Here is a 19,512-nt window from a genome sequence, read left to right on the forward strand (position 1 = left end):
CATTGAAGTAAAGTACTTTTATTCATCAACTATTTGAATTAGGTGGAACATACCGATATGTACAAAATTGAGGCAAGTGCAAATCAGTGTTATAAGCAAATGCACCAAATGACTGAGAATATATTTGCAAATTAAAATCTCTATTTTCGATATCCAATTCTGACAAGCCAGATCAGCAAATCACTAGATTAAGCAAATATATACGTTGTACAAACTCATTAAATAACCTTGCCTAAGGAGTAAACAAATGAATTATTGTTGAAGAAATATTAAAAAGAGTTAAAAAGTTTAGCTTTTAAATGCACAATAAAGCATTTGATTAGTACTGAAAGCTTAGTTAGACAATATTTAACCACATATACACCATTTAGGAAATTAGGCATTAAATGTGTCAGTCATGTTTACAGTCTACTCCTCTTAATTTGAAATTCCTTAATTCAAATTACCTGTAATTCAATTTAAAATCGTGAAAAAATGCTCTCCTTGCTGTTTTACTAAAACTGCTTAAAACAAATTACTGGACAATTCTAATTTTTCTTGAGCTTCTATGACTTTGAATGACCAGGTGGAGACACTAATCCATTCTAATATCAATAATTGATACAAGTCAAAAAGCACTGATCATTGTAAAGACTGCACCAGAGAGTGGCAGAGTGCTCCTACGTGCAATTTTTACACATGGTGAGTGAGTTTCCGATATTGGCAGGCCACATATGAGGGGAAAAGGGACAGGAACAATCAGGACATGGCACTGGCAAAGTCCTGGAAAATGTTGCCCACCTACTCTCTCATTTATGGAATGATGAATGGCATGGAAGGATTCAAAGATAGTAGAAAATGCCTTAAAAGATGGCATGGGAGTGGTAGCCCTGCAAAGCAGCAAGTCAGTATACACAGAGTGTTAGGAGGTGAATCTGTACCTACGATTCACTGTACTGTACTAGAGTTCAGCAGGATTGTCAGGAGTAGCAAAGGTTTGTAGAAAAGTTGTCACGTCACTTCTCTAATGCATCTTTTAAACAGCCTGTTACTTGCCGCATCAAGCAAGTCATCTGCAATTATCTCAGATGAAGGAAGGCATAATGGATAGCAGGGGAACATTTTTAACCCAACCACTCATTTTTCTAGTACGATACTGTGGTCCTTTGCAGCTTTTTTCCCCCAAACAGGCAAGCAGTAAGAAATGAAGGCTCCTATCCACCTCATAAAAATCTGCAGACTTAAACCTCAATTCTCAAACATGGAATCTGCAAACAGGCCAGTTTACTAAAATGGCCAGAAAATCATCCATTTTGCTTGTCAGAATGAAAATACACCATCGGCATGATACATAAGTGCTGTTTTCCCACTTTATATTTCAGAAGAATGCCAGCTTTTTCCTGTCATGCATTTGTTAAATTCATTATGTAACACATTTCTCTTTGCCAGGTATTAATGTGTAGTTCAGCCAAGCACTGTTAGTAAATAAGCCAGGCTATTTTGTGGCTCCAAACAATCTCTTTGATCAGATAAGCAGCTGAAACACCTTCCTGAGAAATACCATAGAATTTTTAATAAATGAATGAAGTAATTCAGTTTTTAAAATTAAAATCTTACTTCGGATCCCTGATAACTCAATCTGGTAGCACTCACCTTCTCCAATGTTTCAATACGCTGTTTCAGCAGTCGATTTTCTGTGCGTAACCTCTAAAAACGATAAGAAATACATCCTGAGTAACATTACATGTTTCCTTATTTTAAAATGAATTGAAAAGTGCTAGATTTAAGTAAACCTACACTCCAGATAGCACAAATCTAGTTTTTGCTTGCGTTCCTTCTTTATTTTTTATTTAAACAAAATGCCACACCTATTGCATTCTGTAAACAAGGCTTATACCAAACAGATATACCGCTTTGGATACTGTTGCGAGAGATGGCTTATCGGGGGAAAGCAGCAAGAGCCAAGCTCGTGGCACCATGGGTGGCTCTGCTGCACAAGAGGGGAGGAAGAAGAGCGGCAGGGCTATAGTGATAGGGGATTCAATTGTAAGGGGAACAGATAGGCGTGAACTCCAGGATGGTATGTTGCGTCCCTGGTGCTAGGGTCAAGGATGTCACGGAGCGGCTGCAGGGCATTCTGGAGGGGGAGGGTGAACAGCCAGTAGTCGTGGTCCATATCAGTACCAACGACATAGGTAAAAAAAAGGATGAGGTCCTGCAAGGTGAATTTAAGGAGTTAGGAGATAAATTAAAAAGTAGGACTTCAAAGGTAGTGATCACAGGATTACTACCAGTGCCATGTGCTTTAGGAACAGGAGAATAGACCGGATGAATGCGTGGCTACAGGGATGGTGTAGGAGGGAGGGATTTAGACTCCTGGGACATTGGGACTGGTTCTGGGGAAGGTGGGACCTGTACAAACTGGACGGGTTGCACCTCAGCAGATCCGGGACTAATATCCTTGCAGGGGGGTTTGCTACTGCTGGTGGGGAGGGTTTAAACTAGAGTGGCAGGGGGATGGGAATCTGAGCAGGGAGTCAGAAGGGAGTAAAGTTGAGAGCAGCAAGAGAGGGCAAGACCCGGGGAAATTTACAATACAAATAGTACAAATAAGTTGTTCAAGAACAAGTGAAAGGGAAAAGTGTAGAGCAGCAGAAAGAAAGTGTACTTTAGACACTACAGATAAAGTGAAAACTAGAAGGCATAAGGCGATTAACCCAGCATCAAAGCTGAAGGTCAGGCTAGGGTGTATGGCCCAACTAAGAGTTCTATATACAAATGCACGGAGTATAAGGAATAAATTAAATGAACTACAGGTTCAAATTCAAATTGGAGGGTATGACATGATAGCTATTACGGAGACATGGCTGCAGGATGGTCAGGATTGGGAACTAAATATACCAGGTTATAAGGTCTACAGGAGAGAAAGGGAAAATGGAAGAGGGGGAGGAGTAGCCTTAAAGATTAGAGATCAAATCACTTCAATGATAAAGGAGGATATAACGAGAGGTAAGCAGCCAACTGAGACCTTATGGGTTGAATTGAGAAATAGGAAAGGAACTAAGACTATAGTGGGAGTTGTGTATAGGACCCCTGGCAGCAGCTCTGAAGTACTGGATTGTATAAATGCAGAGATTAGACAAGCATGTAACAAAGGCATAGTGGTCTTAATGGGGGACTTTAACCTTCACATCGATTGGGAAAAGCAGACTAGCAACGGTCAGAAAGGTAGTGAATTTCTTGAGTGTGTCCGGGATAGTTTTCTACAGCAGTATGCCCTAGAGGCAACAAGGGGGCAAGCCATACTAGATTTAGTAATGAGTAATGAACCAGATTTAGTTAACAGCTTAACTATACGCGAACATTTATCCAATATCGATCATAATACGATCGAGTTCAATGTAGTGTTTGAAAGGGGAAAAAAGTGAATCAGCTGCTAAGATTCTAGACTTGGGTAACGCCGACTTCAATGGGATGAGTCAGAGACTGTCCACAGTAAACTGGGCAAATCTGTTAATGGGTAAAACGACTGATGATCAGTGGGAAATGTTTAAAGAAACATTTAACGTGATACAGAATCGGTTTATACCCGAGGGGCAAGAACTCTACTTGCCAAAAAAAACAGCCATGGACAACTAAAGAGGTAAGGGACAGTATAAGGCATAAGGAAAGGGCATACAAAAAGGCAAAAAATGGCACAGATCCTGGCGAATTGGAAAGATACAAAGATCAACAAAGGGTCACAAAACAGATAGTAAGGGCTACAAAAAGAGAGTATGAAAAGAAACTTGCAAGGGATATCAAAACCAATACGAAGAACTTTTATAGTTATATTAGGAAAAAGAGAGTGGTCAGGAGCAGTGTTGGCCCCTTAAAAGCTGAAAGTGGGGATATTGTCATTGACAATGGGGAAATGGCGGACATGTTGAACAATTACTTTGCGTCAGTATTTACAGTCGAAAAAGAGGATAGCATGCCGGAAATCCCAAGAAAACTAATACTGAATCAGGGACAGGGACTCAATAAAATTAACATAAGTAAAACAACAGTAATGAAGAAAATAATAGCACTAAAGAGTGACAAATCCCCAGGACCAAATGGTTTCCATCCCAGGGTTTTAAAGGAAGTAGGTGAGCACATTGCAGATGCCCTAACTATAATCTTTCAAAGTTCTCCATATTCAGGAACTGTCCCTCTAGATTGGAAAATTGCACATGTCACTCCGCTTTTTAAGAAAGGAGAGAGAGGGAAACCAGGGAATTATAGACCAGTTGGCCTAACATCTTCAAGGGTTAAGTTACGAGGAGAGATTACACAAATTGGGGTTGTATTCTCTAGAGTTTAGATGATTAAGGGGTGATCTGATCGAAGTTTATAAGATATTACGGGGAACAGATAGGGTGGATAGAGAGAAACTATTTCCGCTAGTTGGGGATTTTAGGAGTAGGGGGCACAGTCTAAAAATTAGAGCCAGACCTTTCAGGAGCAAGATTAGAAAACGTTCCTGCACACAAAGGGTGGTAGAAGTTTGGAACTCTCTTCCGCAAAAGGCAATTGATACTAGCTCAATTGATAAATTTAAATCTGAGATAGATAGCTTTTTGGCAACCAAAGGTATTAAGGGATATGGGCCAAAGGCGGGTATATGGAGTTAGATCACACATCAGCCATGATCTTATCAAATGGCAGAGCAGGCACGAGGGGCTGAATGGCCTACTGCTGTTCCTATGTTCCTAAAGGCAGTTCAGTAGGAATTTCAGCAATATAAACATTTTGAGCAAGGGAAGAGAAAATCTGAGGTTCCTACTCCTCCAAAATACTCCCCAACCCCAATTATCAAATAGCCTACACTCAGGTCCAGACTTTTCAGTGGATCTGGGATGAGCGGAGGTGAAAAGTAACTTGGGGACAGGGTTTGCTGCATTTATGCCTCCCTCTTGATTTTATGTTGGCTAATCCTGTCGGGGGAAAGTCCGCTCATCCACATATAGGCATGCACATAGTAAATACATTCAAATGAGAAAAATGGCCTCTCCCACGTTTCCCACCATTTGCACTCTCGGCACGCTAGACCAATCAAGGTGATGGGGAGGAAACAGGTTGCAAAGCCTAGGCCTCAGTGTCTAGGCTTACACATGAATAATTGCCACTTGGCCAGTTTCAGAGTGCAATCGGCACCCATGGAACTGTGTTACAGCAGGGAATCAAAGACTTCAGGAGAGGTAGACAGCCTAAAAATTGGTGAAGAAAATAAAACAGGGGCGGAAAGAAATATTGAATGAAAAAAGGAGTAAAAATTCAGACTGAAGCATTACTAGGTGATGGGAGCAGTAGTCAAATTATGAGTAGTGTTAATTCGGTACTGTTAATACTGTACTATCATACAACAGTGAAATATTCCCTCAATGCATGATTTGAGTGGATGGACAGAAAAGTTGGAGTTGTGCGCAACTTGGGATGTTTCTCGACGTTCAAGGTGCTATATAAAGTATAACTTGTTGCTCTTGCATGCAATTTCACCTGAATTATAACCACAGAGTGAAAGTAATTCATCACTTACCTTAATTTCTATTTGTTCTTCCATCTCTTTATTTTTTATTGTAGTGTATTCCTTTTCTAACCTGACAATAATAAGTATATTCATCTGGTATAAGTCATATATGTAATGTACACCATTCAAGACATCAAGACAAAAAAAAAATCACTCTATTCTGATAATGTTGACATTCCACAAATACCATAGCATTTTAAAGCTATTACAAAGGCATACTTCCAATTCAATGGTAGTTCACATAACTACAGATTTTCTAGTGCTCAAAATTGTGCCCATAGCAGCAGGAAAGCAGCAAGCCTGACTAATTATCTGGTTTTATATTTCTGTTCCCTTATCCACTTAAAGGAAAGGCAGAATATGTATGCACAATGATAGTTTTTAATGATTGTCAGAGTTTTGAGAATGGCAGGATCATTCTAGGAAAGCAGCTTCAATACTCTGTATATTTAAGCAAAATGGAGCTGTATCCTGTACCTACTTTTTCATCTTCTTTGCATTGTATTTAATTTGATAAGCCGCTTGGATCAGTTTGTCAGGACCACTGTCAAACTGATGTGGAATGACCTTTTGAAAATGCTGGGGGAAAAGTTATACAGATCTCGTTAATGATGCAGAATATATAAGAAAACTATACAAACTACAAAAATTAACAATGTCCCATTGTTTTTTTTTACCAGAATCAATAAATTAATTTCATTCTTACCTGTAACATTCCCTCCATATCAAGCTGCATCAACTCTGCCTGATTGGCCTGTAGTATAGCTAGCCCAACACGAAAAACAATCTCAAGACCCTGGTAAAATACAAAAACATAGTGAAATCTGAACAAGGATGATTACAAAAATATTTTCCTTCTCTTCTCCTCCAGGTCCTCGTAAAAAATCTCTTGGCACGCTTCTGTAGCAAGTGGTGGTGAACAGTGTGGTTTTACTGTTTCACTGTAACAAACTGCCGCAGATATAATTTACTACTAGTGACTTGGGTTTTATTAATTACACAATTACTTACCTCTGACATGAATATGTCAAATAATCTTGTCGCAACTGGCAGTGGAAATGTAGTCAGAAAGATAGTTAGGAACCAGGAGGATGAGTACATGGAGGTGTGGAAACTCTGGGATTGAAAGTGCACATGAAGTTCTGGTAGCTGTTCCTGTGTACACAAAACAAATTAATCAACAGAAACAGGGGTGGCAAGGCTGCATTGAATAATTTGAACTAGACACATAAACCATCTAATAGTGTAAGGGCCACATTTCAATCTTTTTCTGGTGGCTTTATGGTCACTGGGTGACTTGTGGTTTGATGTTAAGGAGACCACGTTTTGTGAAGTATCAAAAAAATGTAATTTTGCAGAAAACCAGCACCACTAAATCTTGAACCAAGTTATTTTGAACTTTGAGTACAAGTTTGTTGTTCCTAATAATTAAGTCGTATGATCATTCCCAATTGGAAGGATTTTCCCAATTGGAAGGAATATTCCATTCTTTTAAAAACGCTGTCTTTTTCAAAGATGCCATTGAATGATTCAGCCAATATCAATTGACACAAATATTACAAATCATCTATTCTACAGGGCAGCGCAAACAGGAGACAAATGGGCACTGATGTAAGGATATAAAACAAGTTTACTAACTTTTCAATAGTCTTCAAACAAGTAAATTAATACTAAATTCACATTAGTAATTCACTACCGAATATTACCAATCAGACCAAGCTGATTTGTTTGTGGTAAGATCTTTAAAACATGCTAACTTTTAGCAGTTTCTGAATATAGCAACACTCATTTTATTTATCTTCCTCTTACCTGTATCATCCACTCAAATTGGTACATACAAAGGCCTAGCTCAGCCATACTGGGTTTGAAAAGTTCTCGGAGTCGGTAATCTTGCATTAGCTTCACAAAAACACAAAATGCTTCCTCCTCCGGCATCTTTGCAGCAAAAAATAGACACACACTAAAGTCAAAGGCTGGGGTGATCCAAAGGAACCATATGCATTACTTTCAAGCACTTAAAATTCAAGTCTCACGGGACAGGTGTAACAATAATTCTCAAAATAAATTTCCTTCCTCAACTTTTAATTTTATTTTGGTTAGTCCTTTATGTATACCTCTTTCTTCAGGAAACATTTCTACAATAAATATACTTAACAGGTTAAGTGAATGGGCAAAACTGTGGCAAACAGATTTCAATGTAGGCAAGGATGGGGTTAAATCTATTTGGGATCTAAAAAGGATAGATCAGAGTACTTTCTAAATGGTGAAAAGCTCAAAACAGTGGAGGTCCAAAGAGACTTAGGGGTCCATGTCACGGACAGGTACAGAAAATAATCAGAAAGGCTAATGGAATGCTGGCCTTTATATCTACAGGACTGAATACAAGGGGGTAGAAGTTAGGCTACAGCTATACAAAGCCCTGGTTAGACCACACCTGGAGTACCGTGTTCAGTTCTGGGCACTGCACCTTAGGAAGGATATATTGGCCTTGGAGGGAGTGCAGCGTAGATTTATTAGAATGATATCTGGACTGCAAGGGTTAAATTACGAGAAGAGATTACACAAACCGGGGCTGTATTCCCTGGAATTTAGAAGATTAAGGGATGATTTGATCAAAGTTTTCAAGATATTAAGGGGAACTGATAGAAATAGTTTCTCTTTATCTACCCTGTTAGTTTGGGAGTGTAGGACTAGGGGACATAGCCTAAAAATTAGAGCCAGGAATTTCAGAAGTGAAGTTAGGAAACACTTCTCCAGCAAAGTGTGGTAGAAGTTTGGAACTCTCTTCCGCAAACAGCAGTTGATGCTAGCTCAATTGTTAATTCTAAATCTAAGATTGATAGATTTTTATTAACCAAAAGTATTAAGGGACATGGGGCTAAGGCGGGTATATGGAGTTAGGTCACAGAACAGCCATGATCTCATTGAATGGCGGAACAGGCTCGAGGAGCTAAATGGCCTACTCCTGTTCCAATGTACTATATTCCTAAATAATAACATTCACAAAATAAGCCTCCGCAATCTAATCAAACTAACACTTAGAAAGAGACCACGTAGACATTCTTGTTATTGTTGGATTCAACTCGAAGTAGCTCAGTGTAAGCTAGATGTGATAATATTTCATTTTAGAGGGCCATACAAAACAAGACAATTACTTTAAAGCCATTGGGGGGGGGAGTTTGTAAATGGTCATCTGGCACCTTTTAAATGTCAGGCTGGAATTATACCACATGCAGTGCAATGCCCAAGTGGTATGAGATGACTAACCAGGTGTGATCCCACACCTACTAGTTTCAGTGCAGTCAGGAATCAGATTGCCAACCTGGCATCTGAAATTATTTCATATATCAGTGCAAAAGCATTTGTATAATGGTATTGTAAATGCTTTCATCTGTTTACGGAAAATATATTTCACACAGTATCTACTCTTGTTGGAAAATGAAAGGATGTAAGACACTGAGAACCTTGTAGGCATGATTCTCATCAGACTGCTCTGCCAAACACCAGATATCTGGAAGTTGGATCAAATGATTGGTGAATATGTGGATATTGCTGGAAGTCAACAGTTTTAAAAATAACCTCAGAGTGGATTGGTTTGAAGCTATGACAAGAGAATGCCAACTCCACAGTAGGAGGCCAATTCTTAATAATTCCTACAACAGTTCCTCCAATTAACTAGCAACAAAAATGTATTCCAGCAGCTATTTCACCCGATGGGAATTATACCTGTACAGTGCTCGATTTATTCTCCTTCCTTTTTCACCAATTTTCTTCATTTCCTCCTTCCTTTCTTGAAGACATTGACATCTCTCTGTGGTACAGTTCCACTGGCACCAGTCACCCTCAGGTATCTTGCCCAAGAGGTCATTGCCAAACCAATTTGTCTGACAGGCTACTATACCACATGAGCCATTACAGCTGCCTCCAATGCTGCCCTGACCCAATGCCCCATGTGTGTGTTTCCAGTTGGAGTTACTGGATATCTAATCAATCAGTGACTCCTGCTGGAAATACAGATGTGAACATCAAATAAGGCCACAATCAGAGTCAGCTGTGGTAAAATGACCTACTGAAACTCACTCAAAGGACTTGAGGGGAAAGAGAGGTCAGAAAGTAGTTAGCAACGACAGAGAGGCCGGGGTGGGTTTTGCGGGGATGGGGGGACGACGACTGCAGTTTTGAAAGGGAGGAGCATATTAACTGAGGTGCAGGAAACATTTCCAATGTCAGCTAGCATGAGGGCCAGGAAGGAAAGTTGTGTGGTCAGCAGTTTTGTGGGAATAGGGTCGAGGGAGCAGGAGGTAGGTATCATGGGCAAGTTGAGCTTGGAGAGATCAAGGCGGCGAGACAAGAGAAAAACTAAAAAGAGACAAGGTTGCAGGGCCAGAGTAGGGACATGACTGGTGAGCAAGGAGAATGGAGGAAGCAAGAGAAGCAACCACACAGATGGTCTCTATCTTGGTGACTAAGAAATCCACGAGCACCTCATATGTTGAAGTTGAGGATAAAGGGAGCAGGGAAATGGGGTTTTAGATGCCAGTTGATCGTGGAAAAAAGGAGCCTCAAGTTATCTTTGCCCTCCAGGTAACCCTAGTGTAGTGGAAGACAGTGAAGGTTTTGTTGGGGACAAAGGCAAAGGTGGAAGTAAGGGCGTCTTTAGGCAAATCAGCAGCTGCAGAGGTATTGTTTTGAATGGAGGGCCAAAGGTTACGCAGTTGGGAGTTTGAGACACTTCAGGCATCAGGGTATGTTAGCACCTGCTAATCTTAAACCCTCCGATAGGATTAGGTTAGGTACTCCAGAACCCTTTTGTGAACCCTTAACAGTTTGGTATGAGCCCTTAGTGCATTGAACCAAGGCAAGGTAAAACAGAATTGCACATGGTGTGGTACAGGCACTCACACCAAGGGCAGAAAGAATATTCAAAAAAGCACAGCAATTCCACCAAGAGTGACTTTTAAAAAGGAAAAGTAAAATACCTGCATAAGAAGAAGTCCAACAATAAAAGCACTCCCTTGGCAATAACCAACTTCACGATCTATAAGTGAATAGGCCTGCAAAAAGAAATAAAATATATTAAATAGATATTGTAGATGTTGTATATATGGACCTTCAAAAGACTTTTGATAAAGTATCACATAACAGATTTATTCGGAAATCGAACGGACAGTGGTAACTTGGGTACATAACTGGCTAAGGGATAGAGGGCAGAGAGTAGTGGTGAGCAGATGTTTATCTGACTGTAGAGAAGTATGCAGTGGGGTCCCCCAGGCATCGGTATTAGGGCCATTGCTTTTCTTGTTATATATAAATGACCTGGACTTGGGTTTAGGGAGTACAATTTCAAAGTTTGCAGATGATACAAAATGTAGTGAGGAGCAAAGTAGCAGAGAGATGAGAGAAAAACTAAAAAGAGACAGGGTTTCAGGGCTAGGGTAGGGAAGTGACTGGTGGGCAAGGAGAATGGGGGAAGCAAGAGAAGCAACTGTACAGATGGTCTCTATCTAGGTGACAAAAAAAATCCATGAGCCCCTCACACGTTGAAGTTGAGGAATTTTAGAAGCCAGTTGATGGTGGAGAAAAGGAACCTCAAGTTAGATGATCTTAGTGTAGTGGAAGACAGTGAAGGTTTTGTTGGGGACATAGGAGGACATAAGCAGACTGGTGAAATGGGCAGATGCAATTTAATGCAGCCAAGTATGAAGTGATGCACTTTGAGAGGAACAACATGGAGAGGCAGGATAATCTAAATGGTACTATTTTGAGGGGGGTTCAAGAGCAGAGGGATCTGGGGGGTGCATATTCACAAATCTTTGAAGTGTCGGGGCAAGCTGATAAGATGGTTAAGAAAGCGTACGGGATAAATGGTATTGTAAATGGGGTATTGTATACATAAACAAGGAAGTCATGCTAAACTTGCACAAATCACTGGTTCGGGCTCAGCTGGAGTATTGTGTACAATTCTGGGCATCACACTTTAGAAAGGATGTCAAGGTGTTGGAGGGGGCACAGAGGAGGTTTACCAGGATGATACCCAGGGATAAGGGACTTCACTTATGTGGAGAGATCGGAGAAGCTGGGATTTTCTCCTTAGAGCAGAGAAGGTTAAGGGGAGATCTAATAGAGGTCTTCAAATTTATGAGGGGTTTTGGTAGGGCAAGTAGGGAGAAACTGTTTCCTCTGGCAAGTGAGTCGGTAACCAGAGGACATAGATTTAAAATAATTGTCAAAAGAACTAGAGGAGAAATCTTTTCACACAGGGTTGTTAAGGTCTGGAGCACACTACCTTAAACGGTAGTGGAATCAGATTGCATAGGAACTTTCAAAAGGCAACTGGACATGTACTTGAAGACTAATTTGCAGGGTTATGGGGAAAAGCTGGGGTACGGGACTAAATTGGACAGCTCTTTCAAAGAGCCAGCACAGGCACGATGGGCCAAATGGCCTCCTTCTGTACTGTAAGATTCTATAATTCTATTAAAGCTTAATGTTAATACATTTTGTAAAATAACCAAGTTCAGAAAACCACAGTACTCCATACTACAAATGTGTGCGCTGATGTTTCTCTTCACTTAATTGTTATTCTGCAATCACAGAGCAATAGTGACTGAACAAATGATTGGGGAGGTATCTAAATGTACCCGCATACTGGTCATTTCTACATACAAGGTCACCATCAAGTGTACTTTATTCAGGTCGTTGAATACTTTATTCTTAGAAAGATAAAGCACAGAAGGAGGCCATTCGGCCCATCGTGCCTGTGCCAGCTCTTTGAAAAAGCCATCCATTAGTCCCATTCCCCTGCAAATTTCCCACCTTCAAGTATTTATCCGATTTCCTTTTGAAAGTTACTATTGAATCTGCTTCCACCATTCTTTCAGGTAGTGCATTCCAGATCATAACAACTCAGTGTGTAAAAACAATATTTCCTCATGTCGCCTCTGGTTCTTTTGCCAATTACCTTAAATCTGTGTCTTCTGGTTGCCGACCCTTCTGTCAATGGAAACAGTTTCTCCTTATTTACTCTATCAAGACCCTTCACGATTTTGAACACCTCTATCAAATCTCCCCTTAACCTTCTCTGCTCTAATAAGAGCAACCCTAGTTTCTCTAGTCTCTCCACATAACTGAAGTCTTTCACCCTGGTACCATTTCAGTAAATCTCTTCTGCACCCTCTAAGGCTTTGACATCCTTCCTAAAATGTGGTACCTAGAATTGGCCACATTACTCCAGCTGGGGCCTTACCAGTGTTTTATCAAGGTTTGGATTAACTTCCTTGCTTTTGTACTTTATGCCTCTATTTATAAAGCTAAGGATTCTGTATGGCTTTTTAACAGCCTTCTCAACATGTCCTGCCACCTTCAAAGACTTGTTTACATCTCTCTATTCCTGCACTCCCTTTAAAATTGTACTTTGTAGTTTATATTGCCTCTCCTCATTCTTCCTACCAAAATGAATCACTTCACAATTCTCCGTGTTAAATTTCATCTGCCATGTATCTCCCCATTTCGCAAATCTATGTCCTCCTGAAGTCTGTTACTATCCTCGTCACTGTTTACTACTTTTCCAAGTTTCGTGTCATCTGCAAATGTTGAAATTTATATACCCAAGTCTAGGTCATTAATATATATCAAAAAAGAGCAGCGATCCCAACACTGACTCCAGGGGGACACCACTTCATGCTTCCCTCCAGTCTGAAAAACTGCTCACCACTACTCTGCTTACTGTCCCTTAGCCAATTATGTATCCACACAGCCACTGCCCCTTTAATCCCATGGGCTTCAATTCTGCTAACAAGTCTATTATGTGTTACTTTAATCAAACGCTTTTTGAAAGTCCAAATACATAACATCGACCGCACAACCCTCATCAACCTCTATTACTTCATCAAAGAACTCAATCAAGTTAGTCAAACACGATTTGCCTTTAACAAATCAGTGTTCGCTTTCATTTATTAACCCATATTTTTCCAAATGCGAATTAATTTTGACCCGGATTATTGTCTCTAAACGTTTCCCCACCACCGACGTTAGGCTGACTGGCCTGTGGTTGCTGGGTTTATCCCTCTCCCCTTTTTTGAACAGTGGTGTAACATTTGCAATCCTCCAGTCCTCTGGCACCACTCCCATATCTAAGGAGGGTTGGAAGATTGAGGCCAGATCCTCCACAGTTTCCACCCTTACTTCCCTCAGCAACCTAGAATGCATCCCCATCTGTGTCAAATGACTTTTCTACTTTGAGTCCTGCCAACCTTTTAAGTACCTCCTCTATCTATTTTTATCCTATCCAATTTCTCTACTACCTCCTCCTTTACTGTGACATTGGCAGCATCCTCTTCTTTAGTGAAGACAGATGCAAAATGCTCATTTAGTACCTCTTACTGCTGGATTCTCAACAATTGCTTTTACAAGTGTTCAGACGAAAAACAATATGGCAACAGCCTACCAAACTTATATCTTGAAAGCATTATAACCATAAGTGATTCAAGTGCCTGCTGCACTTTACAAATTGATGGAAGTTGAGTATTGTTGCTCATGGGTCAATTGCTAACAAAAGTTACACAAGTTTAGAAAAAAAATCAAATTAACAATTGAAATGGCATTCCGGCTAACCTACCAAGCCTGCCATTTTGCAGGTGAGCAGATTTAGCAGATTGTACCTGCACATTCCCACCTCCATGGAGTCCAACCTAATTTTCCAAGGCAACAGGTGATATATCGTCAGGCATCATAGCCTCGCTATACCACCACTCAACCTGTCCCAGAGACAGGGTGGAAGGAGGTGATACTTTATAATACTGGTGTTTGAAAAAAAACAAGGAATGAGGGTGAACAAAATTCACAATTTAAAATGCATTTTAAAAAAGCAGTTTCCTTTAAACATAGCTCTGTCTCCTTTCCCTTTCTGACTGGTTTGCTTTAAGTATAGTTACCTAAAGTTAGAGTTTTTCAGGTATTTCTTCTTTGGTTTCCCCATCAGTCTTTAAAGGGACAGACAGACAGACAGCAGGGGTAAGGGACATTTCCAATATAAGGTCCTTCCCCTTCCCCCAGTCTCCAACCATCCTTCATTTCAGGATGTCCCTTGTACCATGGAGCCACCTTATTATCAGGAAGGCAGCAGCTCCATTAAGGGATCTTGCCAGCCTGGATGCCAACTGAGAGGTGCCTTAGTCAACAAAAGTCAGCACTGGTGAGTACACAACTGGCCTGCCCTGGATGACAATCTGTAGGATTCCTTATGGAGCTGCTACCCAGGACATCTATAACTGACATCAGCAGAGTAACTTCATAAGAACATGAGAAATAGGAGCAGGAGTAGGCCGTTCGGCCCCTCGATCCTGCTCCACCATTCAATAAGATCATGGCTGATCTTCAACTTCAACTCCACTTTCCCGCCCGATCCCCATATCCCTTGATTCCCTTAGAGGACAAAAATCTATCGATCTCAGCCTTGAATGTACTCAACGACTGAGCAACCATAGCCATCCTATTGCTAGGGGAAAAAAGATTAAAAAACAAAACTAAGGCTACACCTCACCAAGTAGGATATTTTATTTATTATTTTAGTTTTTTTTTAAGGTTTATATCCTCGGTTTCCATCGCCCCACCATTGGCGGTCATACCTTCAGCTGCCTAGAACCTAAGTTCTGGAATTCCACCTCTCTATCTCTCTCCTCCTTTAAGGCGTTCCTTTAAACTTACCTCTTTGACCAAGCTTTTGGTCACCTGTCCTAATATCTCCTTCCGTGGCTCAGTGTCAAATTTCAGCTGATATCGCTCCTGTGTAGTGCCTTCAAACGTTTCACGACATTAAAGGCACCATCAATGCAAGTTGTTATATTTAATTATTACCAACATACCCAGCAAGCCACATCTTCAACTCTCTTCCTAGGAAGAATAAAGTACAAATTCGGCTTTTGGCAAATTTTTGCCATTTAAAAAAAAAAATTTGATCTCTTCCAATCACTCAATTATGCAAAGTTCCAAATCTTTTATTTTGCATTTCTTCAGCTCTTTCATAAAATGGCTCTCTTCCCCCTTCTCGTAGAATACCACTCTTCCACATCCGGACACCAAATGAAATGTTCTCATTGCATGCATCACTGTAATGCTACAAAGTCCTAAACTAAAACCTGCTTGGAAAAATTAAAATTTTCAATTCAAAATATTAATATTTTGTCAATTGCTTATTACATAAATGACAAATAAAGCCTACTTTATATATGATACAGGTGAATGGTATCTTTGTACTCCACAATTTGTCATGCAATAAGTTATATTTGTAAAAGTGATAAAAGCTATAATACTTGATGAAATGAATTAAAAACTTACCAGATGTTTTAAATAGATGTCGAGCATAGATTCTGAACAGTACTGATGCCTGAGAAAGGGTATATTTAGGATAAAGTATGTGGCACACCAGACATCCTGTGTGATGAAATAGGGAGTGAAGTGGTAGGGCGCTAGCTGATGCAACATGCATGGGGCAGCATTAATGGGAAAGAGACACTGAAACAGATGGAAGTGAGCTGTGTGAAAAGGAGACAATGAAGCTGGCCTGGAGGAAAAAGAACAAGAAACAGAAAGACAGAGGGAGGGAAAAAAACAGGCACAACACAGACCCCCATACTCTGTGCAGTCAACTCCTGCTTATCAATTCTTCACAGCCTCCTATTTCTTTCAAGCCTTCACATTGATCTTATATTATAAAGTATCAAAAAGGTTATCACTTAATAATGTCTCCACTATTTTACCAAGTGTAACTTTTTTCTTGAAAAACATCAAAAAAAATGTTTTACTATACTAGACTTTGTGCCAGTTTTATTCTGTTCTTTTAAAAAACTAACAGATTTACAAAAAGAAAACTTTAAGCTACTTAAAAAATAATGGAAGGTTGAAATTTTCTTCAATAAACTGTCACTTTTTCCTTCAAGCTGTCGCCCCCAGAAAAGATCTTTCCAAAATAAGCCAATGCCTGAGCTGTAGCAGGGCAACTAAATTCCAGGTCATCAATTAGACAGAATTTCATGTCATGGCATGGAAATTTCTACACAATGGGGGTAGAATTTAACTTTGGCGGGGGTGCAAAACAGGTGGAATCGCATCGGCCAACCGTTCTACAGCCTGCCCGATTTACCTTTCCGGGAAAGAAAAATCAGGTGGGCTGTATAACAGTCAGTTGATACGCTACCACCCATTTTGCACCCCCGCCAAAGTTGAATTTCACCCTCAAAATGCCTATTCCTAGACTATCTTCAACCAATAGTTTCGAGACGCAAAATACAGGAAAATAGTAATCGTTGTACATTGAAATTTTCTGCATTTCAAACCAAGTGAATTTTAAAATATCTCTCAGTCTGGCCACTATGCTTGATGTCAAGCATTTATAAATAGTCAATAATCCCAACAGAAGCCTGGCAACGTGATGTTTTCTGTCAAGATTTTTTCATCATCTAAGCTAATATCTAGAAAGCACTCAATAAAGGAGTTTTAAAAACTGCTAGGGTTGTTAAGCCTATGTTGATTAACCAAAAAGATGCCATCTCTAACTTTAGTGCCAATCATACAGGACAGATAAAATTGTTCATGTTACAGCAAAAATTCTGAAGTCAGAATTTGGCATAGTTCACCGCTGCCGCCGCCCCCCCACCAAGTCAAACCAGCTAACAGTATTGTAGTTCTGTATATAGCTCTTCTAACTCGGGGCCAGGGCTTCAATCCAGCGCATAATGATGGGATGAATGTCTTCTCTTCCGATCTCTTCTGGCTGTAAGGATCTTGTACAAAATAAGTTTGGAGTCACAACCCAGTTTATAGCGGGCGTCAAGTGTGCACTTAACTGCTGACAATTTAGCATTAAACTGGCAATTTCACTGAAAGACCATAATGATGCAGGAAATGTAAATTCACACTGGTGCAGCAGGGTGTTCCTCTGAGATTAGGGTTAAGACAGTCCTAAAGCAGAGCAAAGGGAGATTTACTGTGCATTTAGCTGTACTTGTCTTAACCTGACACTGGGAAAAAATGTTCAGACTATGTACTGTTCCAGCAACATCCCATTTGATGTTTCTGTTTCTTGTTCAAATTACAAGCTTATTTTGAAATGTAGGGAAACTCATTATAATAAAGAGGCTGCACTTCTTAAGGAACAGCATTTAATGATAGCTTTACCTTCATAACATTAAATAAAACCTCTTGTCCCAGGCTATCTTTTTCTTTGAAAAATTCATGTTCTGGATATGTTCTAGCAATGTCTCTTCTTATAAGTTTTTCACATGGCGAGGTCATCTTCAAAAGTTCTGAATATTGGTCTTTGATAGGCATATTTTGGGCATCACACAGGAGCTGCCACACGATAGCTCGGAAATGATGAGGAATCCCTTTTCGAACAAGTTCCTGAAAGGTACAGAAAATCATTTCAAAACCAGCATGATTGTGTTTATTTTTATTGCAAGCTATTGTAACATGGGCATTGCAACAAAAAGAGAGAAATCTGTTTTATAATGTAAAAGGGATATCAACATGTTCACAATATCAGAATCTATATGTAACCCTTAAAATTACAACATAATTAATGATGTGGAGATGCCGGTGATGGACTGGGGTTGACAATTGTAAACAATTTTACAACACCAAGTTATAGTCCAGCAATTTTATTTTAAATTCACAAGCTTTCGGAGATTTTCTCCTTCCTCAGGTAAATGTTTCAAGATCTCCTTGAAGCCTACGCATTTATACATATTGAATAATACATGGTGTTTACAGACTGCCTCTGCAACTGCCCGTTGCCAAGGCAATCACCGTGTTCAGACAGAGAGGTGTCATCTGCAGAACCCCCGAATACACATTCAACAAAAAAACAAACAGGGAAAAAAAACAGAGAAAAAAAAAGAGAAAAAAAACAGAGAGAGAGGCAGAAACATCCGGAAGGCAGAGAGAGCCAGCAAATGACCCATTATATTAAAAACAGATAACATTTGTTCGCTGGTGGGGTAACGTGTAGCGTGACATGAACCCAAGATCCCGGTTGAGGCCGTCCTCATGGGTGCGGAACTTGGCTATCAATTTCTGCTCGACGATTTTGCGTTGTCGTGTGTCTCGAAGGCCGCCTTGGAGTACGCTTACCCGAAGGTCGGTGGATGAATGTCCATGACTGCTGAAGTGTTCCCCGACTGGGAGGGAACCCTCCTGTTTGGCGATTGTTGCGCGGTGTCCGTTCATCCGTTGTCGCAGCGTCTGCATGGTCTCGCCAATGTACCATGCTCTGGGGCATCCTTTCCTGCAACGTATGAGGTAGACAACGTTGGCCGAGTCACAGGAGTATGAACCATGCACCTGGTGGGTGGTGTCATCTCGTGTGATGGTGGTATCTGTGTCGATGATCTGGCATGTCTTGCAGAGGTTACCGTGGCAGGGTTGTGTGGCGTCGTGGACGCTGTTCTCTTGAAAGCTGGGTAGTTTGCTGCGAACGATGGTCTGTTTGAGGTTGGGTGGCTGTTTAAAGGCGAGTAGTGGAGGTGTGGGGATGGCCATAGCGAGGTGTTTGTCCTCATTGATGACATGTTGAAGACAGCGTCCACGACGCCACACAACCCTGCCACGGTAACCTCTGCAAGACATGCCAGATCATCGACACAGATACCACCATCACACGAGATGACACCACCCACCAGGTGCATGGTTCATACTCCTGTGACTCGGCCAACGTTGTCTACCTCATACGTTGCAGGAAAGGATGCCCCAGAGCATGGTACATTGGCGAGACCATGCAGACGCTGCGACAACGGATGAACGGACACCGCGCAACAATCGCCAAACAGGAGGGTTCCCTCCCAGTCGGGGAACACTTCAGCAGTCATGGACATTCATCCACCGACCTTCGGGTAAGCGTACTCCAAGGCGGCCTTCGAGACACACGACAACGCAAAATCGTCGAGCAGAAATTGATAGCCAAGTTCCGCACCCATGAGGACGGCCTC

General features: G+C 40.7%; 1 protein-coding gene across 5 annotated transcripts in view; it reads right to left on the reverse strand.

Annotated features, from left to right (window-relative positions):
- Positions 1-19,512, reverse strand: part of evi5a (ecotropic viral integration site 5a) — a 226,958-nt gene that overhangs the window by 131,984 nt on the left and 75,462 nt on the right. For all 5 annotated transcript variants that reach the window (XM_067989928.1, XM_067989927.1, XM_067989925.1 and 2 more), the window contains exons 4-11: positions 17,705-17,929; positions 10,510-10,584; positions 7,340-7,465; positions 6,542-6,685; positions 6,237-6,326; positions 6,012-6,109; positions 5,540-5,600; positions 1,633-1,686 (exon numbers count right to left, since the gene is read on the reverse strand). In XM_067989928.1, coding sequence (XP_067846029.1) covers positions 1,633-1,686; positions 5,540-5,600; positions 6,012-6,109; positions 6,237-6,326; positions 6,542-6,685; positions 7,340-7,465; positions 10,510-10,584; positions 17,705-17,929 — 873 coding nt within the window. The remainder of the gene's footprint in view (positions 1-1,632; positions 1,687-5,539; positions 5,601-6,011; positions 6,110-6,236; positions 6,327-6,541; positions 6,686-7,339; positions 7,466-10,509; positions 10,585-17,704; positions 17,930-19,512) is intronic.

This window comes from Heptranchias perlo, chromosome 9 (assembly GCF_035084215.1).
Source record: "Heptranchias perlo isolate sHepPer1 chromosome 9, sHepPer1.hap1, whole genome shotgun sequence".
In the NCBI taxonomy this organism is placed as follows: domain Eukaryota; kingdom Metazoa; phylum Chordata; class Chondrichthyes; order Hexanchiformes; family Hexanchidae; genus Heptranchias; species Heptranchias perlo.